The 14,792-nt window shown below is 33.4% G+C and overlaps 1 protein-coding gene and 1 pseudogene across 1 annotated transcript; one reads left to right on the top strand and one right to left on the bottom strand.

The window, feature by feature from the left end:
• The window catches only part of LOC132067163 (disease resistance protein At4g27190-like), a 44,538-nt pseudogene that overhangs the window by 14,092 nt on the left and 15,654 nt on the right, over window positions 1–14,792 (top strand).
• Window positions 6,402–6,847, bottom strand: LOC132067137 (uncharacterized). Its single transcript, XM_059460278.1, has 2 exons — window positions 6,605–6,847; window positions 6,402–6,497 (listed from the first exon to the last, which is right to left on the bottom strand). Exons 1-2 carry the CDS (start codon window positions 6,845–6,847, stop codon window positions 6,402–6,404), a joined length of 339 nt encoding a protein of 112 aa, XP_059316261.1.

Raw genomic sequence — 14,792 nt, 5'->3', positions numbered from 1 at the left:
ATTTAGATTTAAAAAACTAGCTTTCCACATCCTAAAAAAATAATTAGTTTTTCCAAATTTTTATACAATTATGTTTTTTCACATTTTGACAAGAAAAAACACTTTTTCCAGATTTTTTAAAAAATAATCTAGATTTTATTTGAAAAAATAAAAGTGTCCTAAAATCATAAAAATCTTTTAAGACATTTAAAAAAAAAAAAATCCAGCTTTTCCATATTTTAAAAAATCCGTATTTTTAGATTTGTTTTTTTTTTTTAAAAAAAAAAAAGATTTTAAAAAAATCATACTTTTAGATTTTTTTTTTTTTAATATATCCATTTTTCATTATTTTTAAAGAAAATTCGCTTTTCAATTTTTTTTAAAAATTGCCACGTAAGCGAAAAGTTTTTAAAAAAATAGAAAACAAATAAATACACATGTGGCAAGGAGAGTGTATGTCACTCTCCCATAAGAGGGTAGATATCAGCACTTAGAGTGGTAATTATTCTATTTCAAAAAAGTTCAGGGAGGTAATAGGACCCCTGAAAAGGTAAGGTGTGTCGTAGTAACTTCGGCCAGAGTTAGGGGGGTAATAATGTCTTATCCTAGGAAAAACAATTGTCCAAAGTACTTATTAAAATAAAAGGAATCATTCTTCTCCCATCTGCGCAGGACTAAAGAGGCTTCACAACAACTATTTAAAATTAAAGATTTTACTGGAGTTCTGCCTTAAACAAAGAAGAAACAGTCAGTTTAGCTACATTTGATCATCTTTGGGAGCTTTATTAGCATTTTGATCAGAAATATTTTCTTTTCTTTACCTCCCTACGCTTAGTTCATATGATAGTTATAGTATAATTATAAGCTAAATTGGCATTGAGGGAAGAAAAACTTCGTGGAAATTATAATACTTTTCACAGATTTACAGAGTCCATGCCCTATAAGTTACAACAGATTACATATGTAAGAGAATATTTTCCCTGTCGGTTTTTCATTCATTCCATAGGTTAATATACATCATGTACATCATAATTGTAGGCTACAAATTAGGAACTAATTTGACTAATGGATTCTACCATATTGGATCCTAAAATAGAAGATTACAAAATATATGGGAGACTAAATATGTACAAACTCTAACACACCCCAACGCAAGCGGGAGGTTTACGAACGGTTAGATCGTCCCGAAAATCATCAAAGAGTACGCGCGGAAGACCTTTGGTGAAGATGTCGGCAATCTGATAACGGGACGGAACATGTAGGACATGAACCTCTCCACGTCTAACCTTCTCACGAACAAAGTGAATGTCCATTTCAATATGCTTGGTACGTTGGTGTTGTACCGAGTTCCCAGACAAATAAATGGCACTCACATTGTCACAATAGACCAAAGTTGCTTTACGAATAGACAATTGAGTTCAAGCAACGATTCCTAATCCAACAAGATTTAGAGACAACATTAGCAACCCCTCCGTACTCGGCTTTCAAAGACTAGATTTAGATAGAGTAGGTTGGCGCTTGGAAGACCAAGAAATCAAGTTATCTCCAAGATAGACACAATAACCCGATGTGGAACGTCGAGTGTCTGGACATCCTCCCCAATCAAAGATCTGTATATGATAGTAGCGATCAGAGAGATGTTCTGTATAAATGTGTGCCAAAATCAATCGTACCTCGAATGTAACGCAAAATGCGTTTTAATGCTTCCATATGCTGGACTTTGGGATCATGCATAAACAAGCAAACCTGTTGGACGGCGTATGATATGTCTGGCCGAGTCAATGTCAAATATTGCAAAGCACCTGCCAGACGACGATACTTCGTAGGATCCTCATACGGGGCGCTTGAAGAAGCGCTGAGTTTGCCTTTTGTGTCAACTGGAGTGGGGCAAGGCTTACATTGTGACATGCCTGCCCTGTCAAGAATATCCTCTGCATAAGAACTCGAGACATAAATAGAGAATTTTTGTCTCGAGAGACAAGAATCCCCAAAAAATAGCTCAACGGACCCAAGTCTTTCATTGCAAATCTCGGTAGCTAACTTGGACATAATACCGAGTCCGAGAGAGTCCGAAGTTGCGCTAGAATAATATCATCTACATATAACAAAATATAAGCGCTTTCCTTTCCACGACAATAAGTGAAGAGAGAGTTGTCGGATGTACTATGCGAGAAACCAACGGTTGCCATATATTCAAGAAAACGCCGATACCAAGCCCGTGTGCCCGTTTCAAACCATAAAGTGACTTACGCAGAGACGAGACATGATCGTGATGAGCCGGATCCCGAAATCCCGTAGGCCGATACATATAGACGGTCTCATTCAAATTGCCATGTAAGAAAGCATTCTTTACATCAAGTTGGTGAATGGGCCAAGAGTGAGATAAAATAATAGTAAGAACCACACGGATAGTTGCCGGCTTGACCACCGGACTGAAAGTCTCGTCACAATCAACATCTTCCCGTTGAGACCTGCCATCACCTACAAGACGGGCTTTATGCCTCTCAAAAGAACCATCAGACTTCTTTTTATGCCGAAAAATCCATAACGACCGAATAATGTTAGCATTTGGAGGACGAGGGACCAACTCCCAAGTCTTACTATCAATAAGAGCATTATATTCATCTTGCATAGCATTTTTCCACCGGTCATTAAGGCCACCAACAGATTTCGGGAATGGGGGAGATGGAATTAGTGGTGGCACTTAAGGCTTGATTATGGTATTTCAAGTTCGGCTTAAAAATCCCATGTTGACTATGTGTAGTCATGTGATGAACGGGTGTGGGGGGTACGGCAGGAGAGAGGCCGCCGCCGCAAGGGGCGAGGAGGGAGAAGGAGAAACCAAGAAGGTGGGACCGCCGGTTGCGCGAAGGTGAGGCGGCGGGCCGGCGGGCGGGGGCGGGGGAGTGCACTTTCGCGGCGGCCGACGCCAAGAAGAGGAGGTGGGCGACCTCGGGTGGTGGGTTGCAGGAGAGGGAGGGGGCTGCATTGCTAGAGCAGTGGCCTGGTCATGCAACAAATGGATTCTCAATGGGAATTATCATCATCCAAAAACTCATATGCAGGTAGAGACGGAGTATTTATTTGTGAAAATGGGAAGGAACTTTCATCAAACCACACATGCCTATGATTATTTTTCGCCGATAAATCATAGCATTTGTACCCCGATAATTGGAAGGATATCCTAGGAAAACACACGGAGTGGACCTAGATTGCGCTTATGAATTTGTGTGGAGGAAAGAGAGAGGAAAGCATAGACACCAAAAACTCGAGACGAGAGTATGATGGATTCTTTTGATAAAGAATGTGAGTAGTGTCTTATATGCTAAGATTTTAGAGGAGAATATTTTGTAGGTACGTTGCCATGGCCAAGGCGTGATGCCAATAGGAGGGGGCGTAGATATATGGGCAAGGAGCGTACGAACAATATTATTGATGGATTTAATTTTCCGTTCCGCCTACCATTTTGTGGGGAAGTGTGGGACAAGAAAAGCGGAAAAGCATCCCGCTTTGTTCACAAAATTTATAAAAGGACCATTATTAAATTCACGCCCGTTGTCACATTGAAAAGTTTTGATTTCTTTTTCAAACTGAGTGCGAATGAAAATCCGGAAAGCTAAGAAACAATTATAAACTTGGGACTTTGTTTTGATGGGAAAAGTCCAAAGAAAATTAGTGTAATTGTCAAGAAATAAAACATAATATCCGTGACCGTAAGAGCTAAGAACAAAGGTGAAGTCCATAAATCCCGTGAACAATGTCAAAGGAGCATAGTAGTAGTTGAAGGAGAGTCATAAAAAGGCAATTTAATTAATTTCCCCGAGGGCAAGAATGACAAACATTGTTTCGAGCCTTATTACGATCAATCAAATTACTACTACGTAAAGAACTTAGAATAACATCCCCTGGATGACCTAAACGGGAGTGCCAAATATGAGGAGAGATGACACTAAAAGCAGATGGTGCGGAAGACGAGATGGCTTGAAATTGTTGGAAGAATGGATAAAGATCACTCGAACTCACATCCTTACGAGTTTGGTCCCGTCCGAAATCCTTCACAGAAAAGCCAAAAGGATCAAATTCAACGTAAACCATATTATCGATAGTAAATTTACGAACGTAAATAAGGTTTTTGATGAGTTTAGGTGCATGCAAAACATTTTTCGGGGGTTAGGGAGGGATTTACTCAAGGGAAGTATGACCATAACCACGAATAGGAATCATGTTACCATTACCAACAACAATGCTATTATTTTTGCTCAATTGATAGTAAGATAGAGAGAGTACCTTGGGAGTTGGTCATGTGAGATGTGGCTCCGTGTCCATGTACCAATTTTTGTCTTCGGACGGATTTAACAACATTGTATGCATAGCTTGATCAATATTTGTGGGCGCATAGCCACCATGGAAGACGGGTCAACGAATAGAATGACTGAGGAGGACGAGCACCGAGAATACCTTGCCGGGATCGAGTCCAGGATCGTCGGCTGCTAGCCGCCAGCCGCGAGGGCCGCCGCCAGCCGGGTAGGGTAGGGGCACGGTGGGGTGGCCCACGGCTGAGGCCCCCAAGCAGCCCAAGGGGGGTAGAACTAGGGGTGTTCATGGTTCGGTTTGGGTCGGTTATTGATTAAAACCATAACCAAACCAATTTAGTCGGTTTTTAAATGTCTAAAACCATAACCAAACCAAATAAAATAATAACCACCGGTTTGGTTATTGTCGGTTTGTTTCGGTTTGGTTCGATTTTTCGGTTTATGACTAGCAGCCATGAGACTTATCAATAAAACATTAAAAAGTTGAAAAAGACATGTCTTTTTTTTGGTTCAAATGATAACTTTTATTTATAATTTAAGGTGAAACATACATCATAGAAACATTTTGACTATTAGTGATAGTGTAGTACTCAAGTTACCCAAAGTTGCTAAACTATTACATATAGAGCTAAAAACTAACTTTGTAGTGGTTGCACCATTTTTGTCATCTTAATACACATACCTGGAAATAAAGTAGAGCATAGGAGCTTTTAGTTGTTGTTTACAAACATACATATTAATTAAACATAAAGACTACCTAAAATTAAAATGAAAATATATGAAATAAAAAAACTTTGTGTAATGATCCCAAACTTTGGGGCAATAATTGCGTTTGCCCTCAATTCTCCCATTTTATTAACAAAACTTTGTGTAAAGATCCCAAACTTCAGATGTTTTTCTATCATTATCCCCAAGGCTAGGGTCTCGATTACAAGGATTTGTTCTTTTCTGCTTTTTAGGAGGATTACCCACGGAAGAAGTATTAGGGCATTACCATGTGCTTGAGTTACATCAAATGCTGACGTTACTGAAGTATCTTCTATAGGAACCTCCAAATCTACAACCTCTGTCCTTTTCATATGAAAAATATTAGAAGTTTAGGACTCATTCAAACAAGAAAAAAGAAAGGTATAAATTCGAAAAAAAAAAAAACAACCTAAAATCAAATGGCTGATGAAGAAAGGCTAAAAATTTAAGTTGAAGACATTAGACTCTAACGTGAGCTTCTGTTAGTAGGTTTACACTTAACACTTAAAAGAGTTAAAAGACTTAAAGACATGGGCTTGGACATATTCTTAAAAACATGGGTCTTAAACAATCATGTGAAATAAGTAGACCAAAAATCAAATTAATGATTAAAAGGTATAAAATATTTATAATTATTTATGAAAAACTAATATTATACATATAAATAATTATAAAATTTATGTATATAATTTATCGGTTTGGTTCGGTTATTTATTTGTTATTTTTTAATAGAACCATAACCAAACCAAATATTATCGGTTTTTAAAATTTAAAACCAAATCAAACCAAACCAAACCAAATGTCGGTTTTTTTATTCGGTTTGGTTAAATTTTCGGTTTGGTTTTGATTTTAACCAAAACCGTGAATGCCCCAGGTAGAACCATGGTAGGCGGCAACAGCCCCCTGGTTCGGCGATGCATGCCGGGCGCATTGCCCCGGGCGATGTGTGCGCCATTACCCACCGCCGTTTCTCGCCTTTCGTTTGCCGCGCCCACCGCGGTGGTCGTTGCGCTTTCCGCCACCACGACGCGTTGTTCTTCTTTCCGCGATTGTGAGAATTTCCTCGATTATTAGAACCATTCTCAGAATTATTGGACTGCCCATTACTATAAAAATTATGAGGATTAACATTGTGGGAAACGAGAGCGCATTCGACCGGAGTCGTGGATGGTGTCCTCGCCATGGCTGTCTTCCTCAAGTTCGAGCATTGACCGAACAACGTCAAAAGATGGGAGAGGAGTAGGTGCTGTACCGTCGTTCGAAAGGTTTTATATTCCTTGGATAATCCACGCAGAAGAGGAAGCACAAGTCGTTCGTCGGAAACTCTGTGGCTGACGTTTGCGAGATTATCCGCAAGGACCTTTAACTGGTGCAAGATGCGTTCACAGTCGAAAAGTCCACCAATTTGGTGTTGGTGAATTTTGCATCAAGAGCAAGAGCCCTAGCCGATTTGTTGTCCTGAAAGAGATGAACAAGACGATTCCATGCCTCGATACACGGTGTCCTCGATGAATGATCGTGTTGAGAAGATCATTCGATATGGTACCATATATCCATTGACGAACAATGTCATCTAGCCGTTCCCATAGAGCTTTCGTAGCAAGTTTCTCGGCTGCCGTTGCCGGTGGTGGCACGGTGGGGGAGGCAGGAGGTAGTATATGGTCGATCACCAAGTTTGCTCGGCAATGGAGCTTGAAGAGGGTAGCCCAGTTGTTGTATTGGCTGCCTTCATAGTCAAGAACAATAGGAATGCATGATTTGATATTGGTGACTGTAGTCGCAGGGTGCAACTTGGAGGTGTCAGCCATGGAGAAAGGGAGGAGGAAGAGCGAAGAGAAGGAAGGCAAGAAAGTTGGCGGCGGCTAGGTTTAGGTTGCTAGGTTTTAGGAGAGACCTAGTCTGATACCATGTAAGAGAATATTTTCCCCGTCGGTTTTTCATTCATTCCATAGGTTAATATACATCATGTACATCATAATTGTAGGCTACAAATTAGGAACTAATTTGACTAATGGATTCTACCATATTGGATCCTCAAATAGAAGATTACAAAATATATGGGAGACTAAATATGTACAGACTCTAACAACATATACTCAAGACAACTTTCGAGTTTTACTTGGCATAGGGAAATCGTAAAGTTTATCATTACATGCCACATATCCATGACCAACTGATATCAGTCAGTGTTCAACTCCATGCACCTGATCCATTATCCAACTGCTGATTCTGCTGCTACTGGCTTGACAATCCATAGTAACGCTTCCCTAGTCGAGCAACGAAAATACTTCTCTTTTGTTTTGTACGTTTATCTGATAAGAGTAAGTGTCCACTAAAAAGTTCTTTTGCTGATTGAGCTAGCTTGTAGCATCGTAAGAAGTGTTTGGACTAACATGGTTATCTAAGGAGGATGGTTGCTGCAAATCGGTTGAATTTTCATTCAACTCTTTCGCCTTCTTATTGATGGAATAATGAAGATTTTCTTCTTACATACAGGAAGAGTTGAAATGGAAAACAAACTTTGATGGCAGATGAACTTAAGTGACACAAAGGACTTATTTAGTGTCATGTCCAAAACAGACAGACCTGTTGTATCTTAATACGAGACTCGTCTCGTATTTCCATGGTAAAGCTTTCATCACGGAGAACTATACTCATCACATTCCAGCACTCTAGAGTTACAATAGCTCACATCTAACCATAATGTTTAGAAAAATTTCTCATCTTCTGTGTTCTGTCATTTCATTCTGACTAGAGCGGGCTGTCTTATGCTACCTTGGCATTGATTTAAGCGCGAGATGGATCCAAGATATTAAACTTGATGGGTTCAACTTTTAACGTTCTTAATACTGAAACTAAGACTAATCTGATAGGATAGTACAGTTTCTGTTGTACGGAAGAAACAAATAAAGACATAATGCTATTCAAAAATTTAAGAACAGATCAAATAAAAATATTCTGGTATTTTAAAAAAATAAATTCGGACTTCCTTTAAATAATTGAACAACATTTTAATAATCAAAACAGGGATTAAAAAAAGCTACTGCTTCACTCATGTCTCAAGAATAAAGGAATTGCAAAAGTATTGCTTCTCATAATCATAATCATTTATATAATCTGAAACTCTCTTGCTGGCAACATTCCTTTTCTTCTTTTCCTTACTATATGTTTGCTTTGTCAATTAAGTAGTCGGAAAAAGAGAAGTTGTCCAAAGTATATATTAATAAAATAAAAGGAATCATTCTTCTTCCATCTGCACAAGTATGAAGAGGCTCCACAACAACTGTTTAAAACTTATTCAAGCTTTTCTTCTTGCAAAATATTAGTCAGACATACAGGAAGAGTTGAAATGGAAAAGAAACTTTGATGGCAGATAAACTTAAGTGACACAAAGGACTTATTTAGGGTCATGTCCAAAGCAGAGTGACCTATTGTATCTTAATACGAGACTCTGTTTCCATGGTAAAACTTTCATCATGGAGAACTACACTCATCGCATTCCAGCACTCTAGAGTTACAATAGCTCACATCTAACCATACTGTTAGAAAAATTTCTCATCTTCTGTCATTTCATTTTGACTAGAGCGTAGGGGTGTTTATGGGTCGGTTTTGGGTTAAAACCAAGACCAAATCAATCTAGTCGATTTTTAAAATTATTAAAACCAAACCAAACCAAATATAATACACATCTATCAGTTTGGTTGTAGTCAGTTTGATTCAGTTTGAGTCCGTTTTTCAGTTTTTAAGAAAATTAAGGGTATTTCTCTTTTTTCCTATAATTAGAAGAGAATTTTCTATCATTTTCCAACTTATAATCCGTTATTACCCTTTTATTGTGGTAGCTATAGTTTCTTGCATTATGGAGAAAATGTCTTAGGATTTATGATTTTAATTAAGTGAATAAAGTTTATAAGAAATATAAAAAATAAATCTAGGTAAATCTCATATGGTTGTTTCTTTAAATGCATGAGTTTGAATTCATGGATTTCTTTTTTAAAATCAAGGTATAAAGTTCATTAGCCTATTAGAGAAATAAAATTTTGCTTAAAAAGTATATAAATTATTTAAAAGTATTTTTAAAATAATATATTGCATATATATAATTATGTATAAAATTTGTTGGTTCGGTTCGATTTTTTCTTCGGTTTGCTTTTAGTAAAACCAAAACCAAACCAAATATCATCGTTTTTAAAAATTCAAAACTAAACCAAACCTAACGCGAGTAAATATCGGTTTATTTAGTCGATTTGATTTTGATTTTCGATTTGGATCGGTTTTTAACCGTAAACACCCCTACTAGAGCGGGCTGCTTTATGCTATGTTGGCATTAAGTCAAGCGCTAGGTGGATCCAAGCTATTAAACTTGTTGGGTTCAACTTTAAGACTAATCTTATCCGATAGTCGGTTTTTGTTGTACGGAAGAAACAAATAAAGACATAATGCTATTCAAAAATTTAAGAACAGATCAAATAAAAATATTCTCGTATTTTATAAATAAAAATAAAATCGGACTTCCTTTAAATAATCTGAACAACATTTTAATAATCAAAACAGAAGATTAAAAAAAGCTCTTGCTTCACTCATGTCTCAAGAATAAAGGAATTGCAAAAGTAGTGCTTCTTATAAAAGGAATTGCAAAAGTAGTGCTTCTTATAAAAGTATATATTAAAATAAAATAAAATGAATCATTCTTCTTCCATCTGCACAAGTATGAAGAGGCTCCACAACAACTGTTTAAAACTTATTCGAAATTTATGCTATGTTGGCATTAAGTCAAGCGCTAGGTGGATCCAAGCTATTAAACTTGTTGGTTTCAACTTTAAGACTAATCTTATCAGATAGTCGGTTTCTGTTGTACGGAAGAAACAAATAAAGACATAATGCTATTCAAAAATTTAAAAACAGATCAAATAAAAATATTCTCGTATTTTATAAATAAAAATAAAATCGGACTTCCTTTAAATAACCGAACAACATTTTAATAATCAAAACAATGAAAGATTAAAAAAAAAGCTCTTGCTTCACTCATGTCTCAAGAATAAAGGAATTGCAAAAGTAGTGCTTCTTATAAAAGGAATTGTAAAAGTAGTGCTTCTTATAAAAGTATATATTAAAATAAAATAAAAGGAATCATTCTTCTTCCATCTGCACAAGTATGAAGAGGCTCCACAACAACTGTTTAAAACTTATTCAAAATTTATGCTATGTTGGCATTAAGTCAAGCGCTAGGTGGATCCAAGCTATTAAACTTGTTGGGTTCAACTTTAAGACTAATCTTATCGTATAGTCGGTTTATAATTGTACGGAAGAAACAAATAAAGACATAATGCTATTCAAAAATTTAAGAACGCATTAAATAAAAATATTCTCGTATTTTATAAATAAAAATAAAATCGGACTTCCTTTAAATAACTGAACAACATTTTAATAATCAAAACAGAAGATTAAAAAAAGCTCTTGCTTCACTCATGTCTCAAGAATAAAGGAATTGCAAAAGTAGTGCTTCTTATAAAAGGAATTGCAAAAGTAGTGCTACTTATAAAAGTATATATTAAAATAAAATAAAAGGAATCATTCTTCTTCCATCTGCACAAGTATGAAGAGGCTCCACAACAACTGTTTAAAACTTATTCAAAATTTATGCTATGTTGGCATTAAGTCAAGCGCTAGGTGGATCCAAGCTATTAAACTTGTTGGGTTCAACTTTAAGACTAATCTTATCGTATAGTCGGTTTTACGTTGTACGGAAGAAACAAATAAAGACATAATGCTATTCAAAAATTTAAAAACGGATCAAATAAAAATATTCTCGTATTTTATAAATAAAAATAAAATCGGACTTCCTTTAAATAACCGAACAACATTTTAATAATCAAAACGAGAAGATTAAAAAAAGCTCTTGCTTCACTCATGTCTCAAGAATAAAGGAATTGCAAAAGTAGTGCTTCTTATAAAAGGAATTGTAAAAGTAGTGCTTCTTATAAAAGTATATATTAAAATAAAATAAAAGGAATCATTCTTCTTCCATCTGCACAAGTATGAAGAGGCTCTACAACAACTGTTTAAAACTTATTCAAAATTTATGCTATGTTGGCATTAAGTCAAGCGTTAGGTGGATCCAAGCTATTAAACTTGTTGGGTTCAACTTTAAGACTAATCTTATCGTATAGCTCGGTTTACGTTGTACGGAAGAAACAAATAAAGACATAATGCTATTCAAAAATTTAAGAACGAGATCAAATAAAAATATTCTCGTATTTTATAAATAAAAATAAAATCGGACTTCCTTTAAATAATCGAACAACATTTTAATAATCAAAACAGAAGATTAAAAAAAGCTCTTGCTTCACTCATGTCTCAAGAATAAAGGAATTGCAAAAAGTAGTGCTTCTTATAAAAGGAATTGCAAAAGTAGTGCTTCTTATAAAAGTATATATTAAAATAAAATAAAAGGAATCATTCTTCTTCCATCTGCACAAGTATGAAGAGGCTCCACAACAACTGTTTAAAACTTATTCAAAATTTATGCTATGTTGGCATTAAGTCAAGCGCTAGGTGGATCCAAGCTATTAAACTTGTTGGGTTCAACTTTAAGACTAATCTTATCGGATAGTCGGTTTAAATTTGTACGGAAGAAACAAATAAAGACATAATGCTATTCAAAAATTTAAGAACAGATTAAATAAAAATATTCTCGTATTTTATAAATAAAAATAAAATCGGACTTCCTTTAAATAACTGAACAACATTTTAATAATCAAAACAGAAGATTAAAAAAGCCCTTGCTTCACTCATGTCTCAAGAATAAAATCTGCAAAAGTAGTGCTTCTTATAAAAGGAATTGCAAAAGTAGTGCTACTTATAAAAGTATATATTAAAATAAAATAAAAGGAATCATTCTTCTTCCATCTGCACAAGTATGAAGAGGCTCCACAACAACTGTTTAAAACTTATTCAAAATTTATGCTATGTTGGCATTAAGTCAAGCGCTAGGTGGATCCATGTTTATTAAACTTGGCTTTCGGTTTCAACTTTAAAGACCAACCTTATCGATAGCTCTGTTTCGTCAATTTTAAAGAAACAAATAAAGACATAATGCTATTCAAAAATTTAAAACAGATCAAATAAAATATTCTCGTATTTTATAAATAAAAATAAAATCGACTTCCTTTAAATAACCGAACAACATTTTAATAATCAAAAAGATTAAAAAAAAAAGCTTGCTTCACTCATGTCTCAAGAATAAAGGAATTGCAAAAGTAGTATTTATAAAAGGAATTGTAAAAGTAGTGCTTCTTATAAAAGTATATATTAAAATAAATAAAAGGAATCATTCTCTTCCATCCGCACAAGTATGAAGAGGGCTCTACAACAATCGTTTAAAAACTTATTCAAAATTTATTATATGTTGGCATTAAGTCAAGCGTTAGGTGGATCCAAGCTATTAAACTTGTTGGGTTCAACTAAGACTAATCTTATCGATAGCCTGTTTCGTTGTAATGAAGAAAACAAATAAAGACATAATGCTATTCAAAAATTTAAGAACATCAAATAAAAATATTCTCGTATTTTATAAATAAAAATAAAATCGACTTTTTTAAATAATCGAACAACATTTTAATAATCAAAACCGAAGATTAAAAAAAGCTCTTGCTTCACTCATGTCTCTAAGAATAAAGGAATTGCAAAAGTAGTGCTTCTATAAAAGGAATTCAAAAGTAGTGCTTCTTATAAAAGTATATATTAAAATAAAATAAAAGGAATCATTCTTCTTCCATCTGCACAAGTATGAAGAGGTTCCACAACAATCGTTTAAAACTTATTCAAAATTTATGCTATGTTGGCATTAAGTCAAGCGCCAGGTGTGATCCAAGCCTATTAAACTTGTTGTTCAAAACTTAAGACTAATCTTATCGTATACGAAGCTCACAGAATTTAAACAAATAAAGACATAATGCTATTCAAAAATTTAAGAAATGATCAAATAAAAATATTCTCGTATTTTATAAATAAAAATAAAATCAACTCCTTTAAATAACCGAACAACATTTTAATAATCAAAACAAGATTAAAAAAAGCTTCTGCTTCACTCATGTCTTCAAGAATAAAGGAATTGCAAAAGTAGTGTTTCTTATAAAAGGAATTGCAAAAGTAGTGTTTTATAAAGTATATATTAAAATCAAATAAAAAGGAATCATTCTTCTTCCATCGCAAGTATGAAGAGGCTCCACAACAATTGTTTAAAACTTATTCAAAATTTATGCTATGTTATATTAAGTCAAGCGCTAGGTGGATCCAAGCTATTAAACTTGTTGGGTTAACTTTAAGACTAATCTTATCAGATAGCTCTGTCACAGTTTTAAGAAACAAATAAAGACATAATGCTATTAAAAATTTAAGAAGTCAGATCAAATAAAAATATTCTCGTATTTTATAAATAAAAAATAAAATCGGACTTTTTAAATAACCTAACAACATTTTAATCAAAACAAAAGATTAAAAAAAGCTCTTGCTTCACTCATGTCTCAAGAATAAAGGAATTGCAAAAGTAGTGCTTCTTATAAAAGGAATTGCAAAAGTAGTGCTTCTTATAAAAGGAATTGCAAAAGTAGTGCTTCTTATAAAAGTATATATTAAAAATAAATAAAAGGAATCATTCTTCTTCCATCTGCACAAGTATGAAGAGCCCACCAACAATCGTTTAAAACTTATTCAAAATTTATGCTTATGGCAGTATTAAGTCAAGCGCTAGGTGGATCCAAGCTATTAAACTTGTTTGTTCAACTTTTAAGACTAATCTTATCGATAATCGGTTTCTGCTAAATGGAAGAAACAAATAAAGACATAATGCTATTCAAAAATTTAAGAATGATCAAATAAAAAATATTCTCGTATTTTTTATAAATAAAATAAAATCGATTTTTTTAAATCAACCGAACAACATTTTAATAATCAAAACAAGATTAAAAAAAGCCTGCTTCACTCATGTCTCAAGAATAAAGGAATTGCAAAAGTAGTGCTTCTTATAAAAGGAATTGCAAAAGTAGTGCTTCTTATAAAGTATATATTAAAATAAAATAAAAGGAATCATTCTTCTTCCATCTGGCAATAAGGAAGAGGCTCCACAACAATCGTTTAAAACTTATTCAAAATTTATGCTATGTTGGCATTAAGTCAAGCGCTAGTGGATCCAAGCCATTAAACTTGTTTGTTCAACTTTAAGACTAATCTTATCGTATAGTCGGTTTCGTTGACTGAAGAAACAAATAAAGACATAATGCTATTCAAAAATTTAAGAACAAAAAAAAATTTTTTTTTTTTTTTTTTTTTTTTTTTTTTTTTTTTTTTTTTTTTTTTTTTTTTTTTTTTTTTTTTTTTTTTTTTTTTTTTTTTTTTTTTTTTTTTTTTTTTTTTTTTTTTTTTTTTTTTTTTTTTTTTTTTTTTTTTTTTTTTTTTTTTTTTTTTTTTTTTTTTTTTTTTTTTTTTTTTTTTTTTTTTTTTTTTAAAAAAAAAAAAAAAAAAAAAAAAAAAAAAAAAAAAAAAAAAAAAAAAAAAAAAAAAAAAAAAAAAAAAAAAAAAAAAAAAAAAAAAAAAAAAAAAAAAAAAAAAAAAAAAAAAAAAAAAAAAAAAAAAAAAAAAAAAAAAAAAAAAAAAAAAAAAAAAAAAAAAAAAAAAAAAAAAAAAAAAAAAAAAAAAAAAAAAAAAAAAAAAAAAAAAAAAAAAAAAAAAAAAAAAAAAAAAAAAAAAAAAAAA

The sequence above is a fragment of the Lycium ferocissimum genome, chromosome 1 (assembly GCF_029784015.1).
Source record: "Lycium ferocissimum isolate CSIRO_LF1 chromosome 1, AGI_CSIRO_Lferr_CH_V1, whole genome shotgun sequence".
Classification (NCBI taxonomy): domain Eukaryota; kingdom Viridiplantae; phylum Streptophyta; class Magnoliopsida; order Solanales; family Solanaceae; genus Lycium; species Lycium ferocissimum.
The sequence above is the reverse complement of the archived record's forward strand: the minus strand, read 5'-3'. Positions and strand labels throughout refer to the sequence as shown.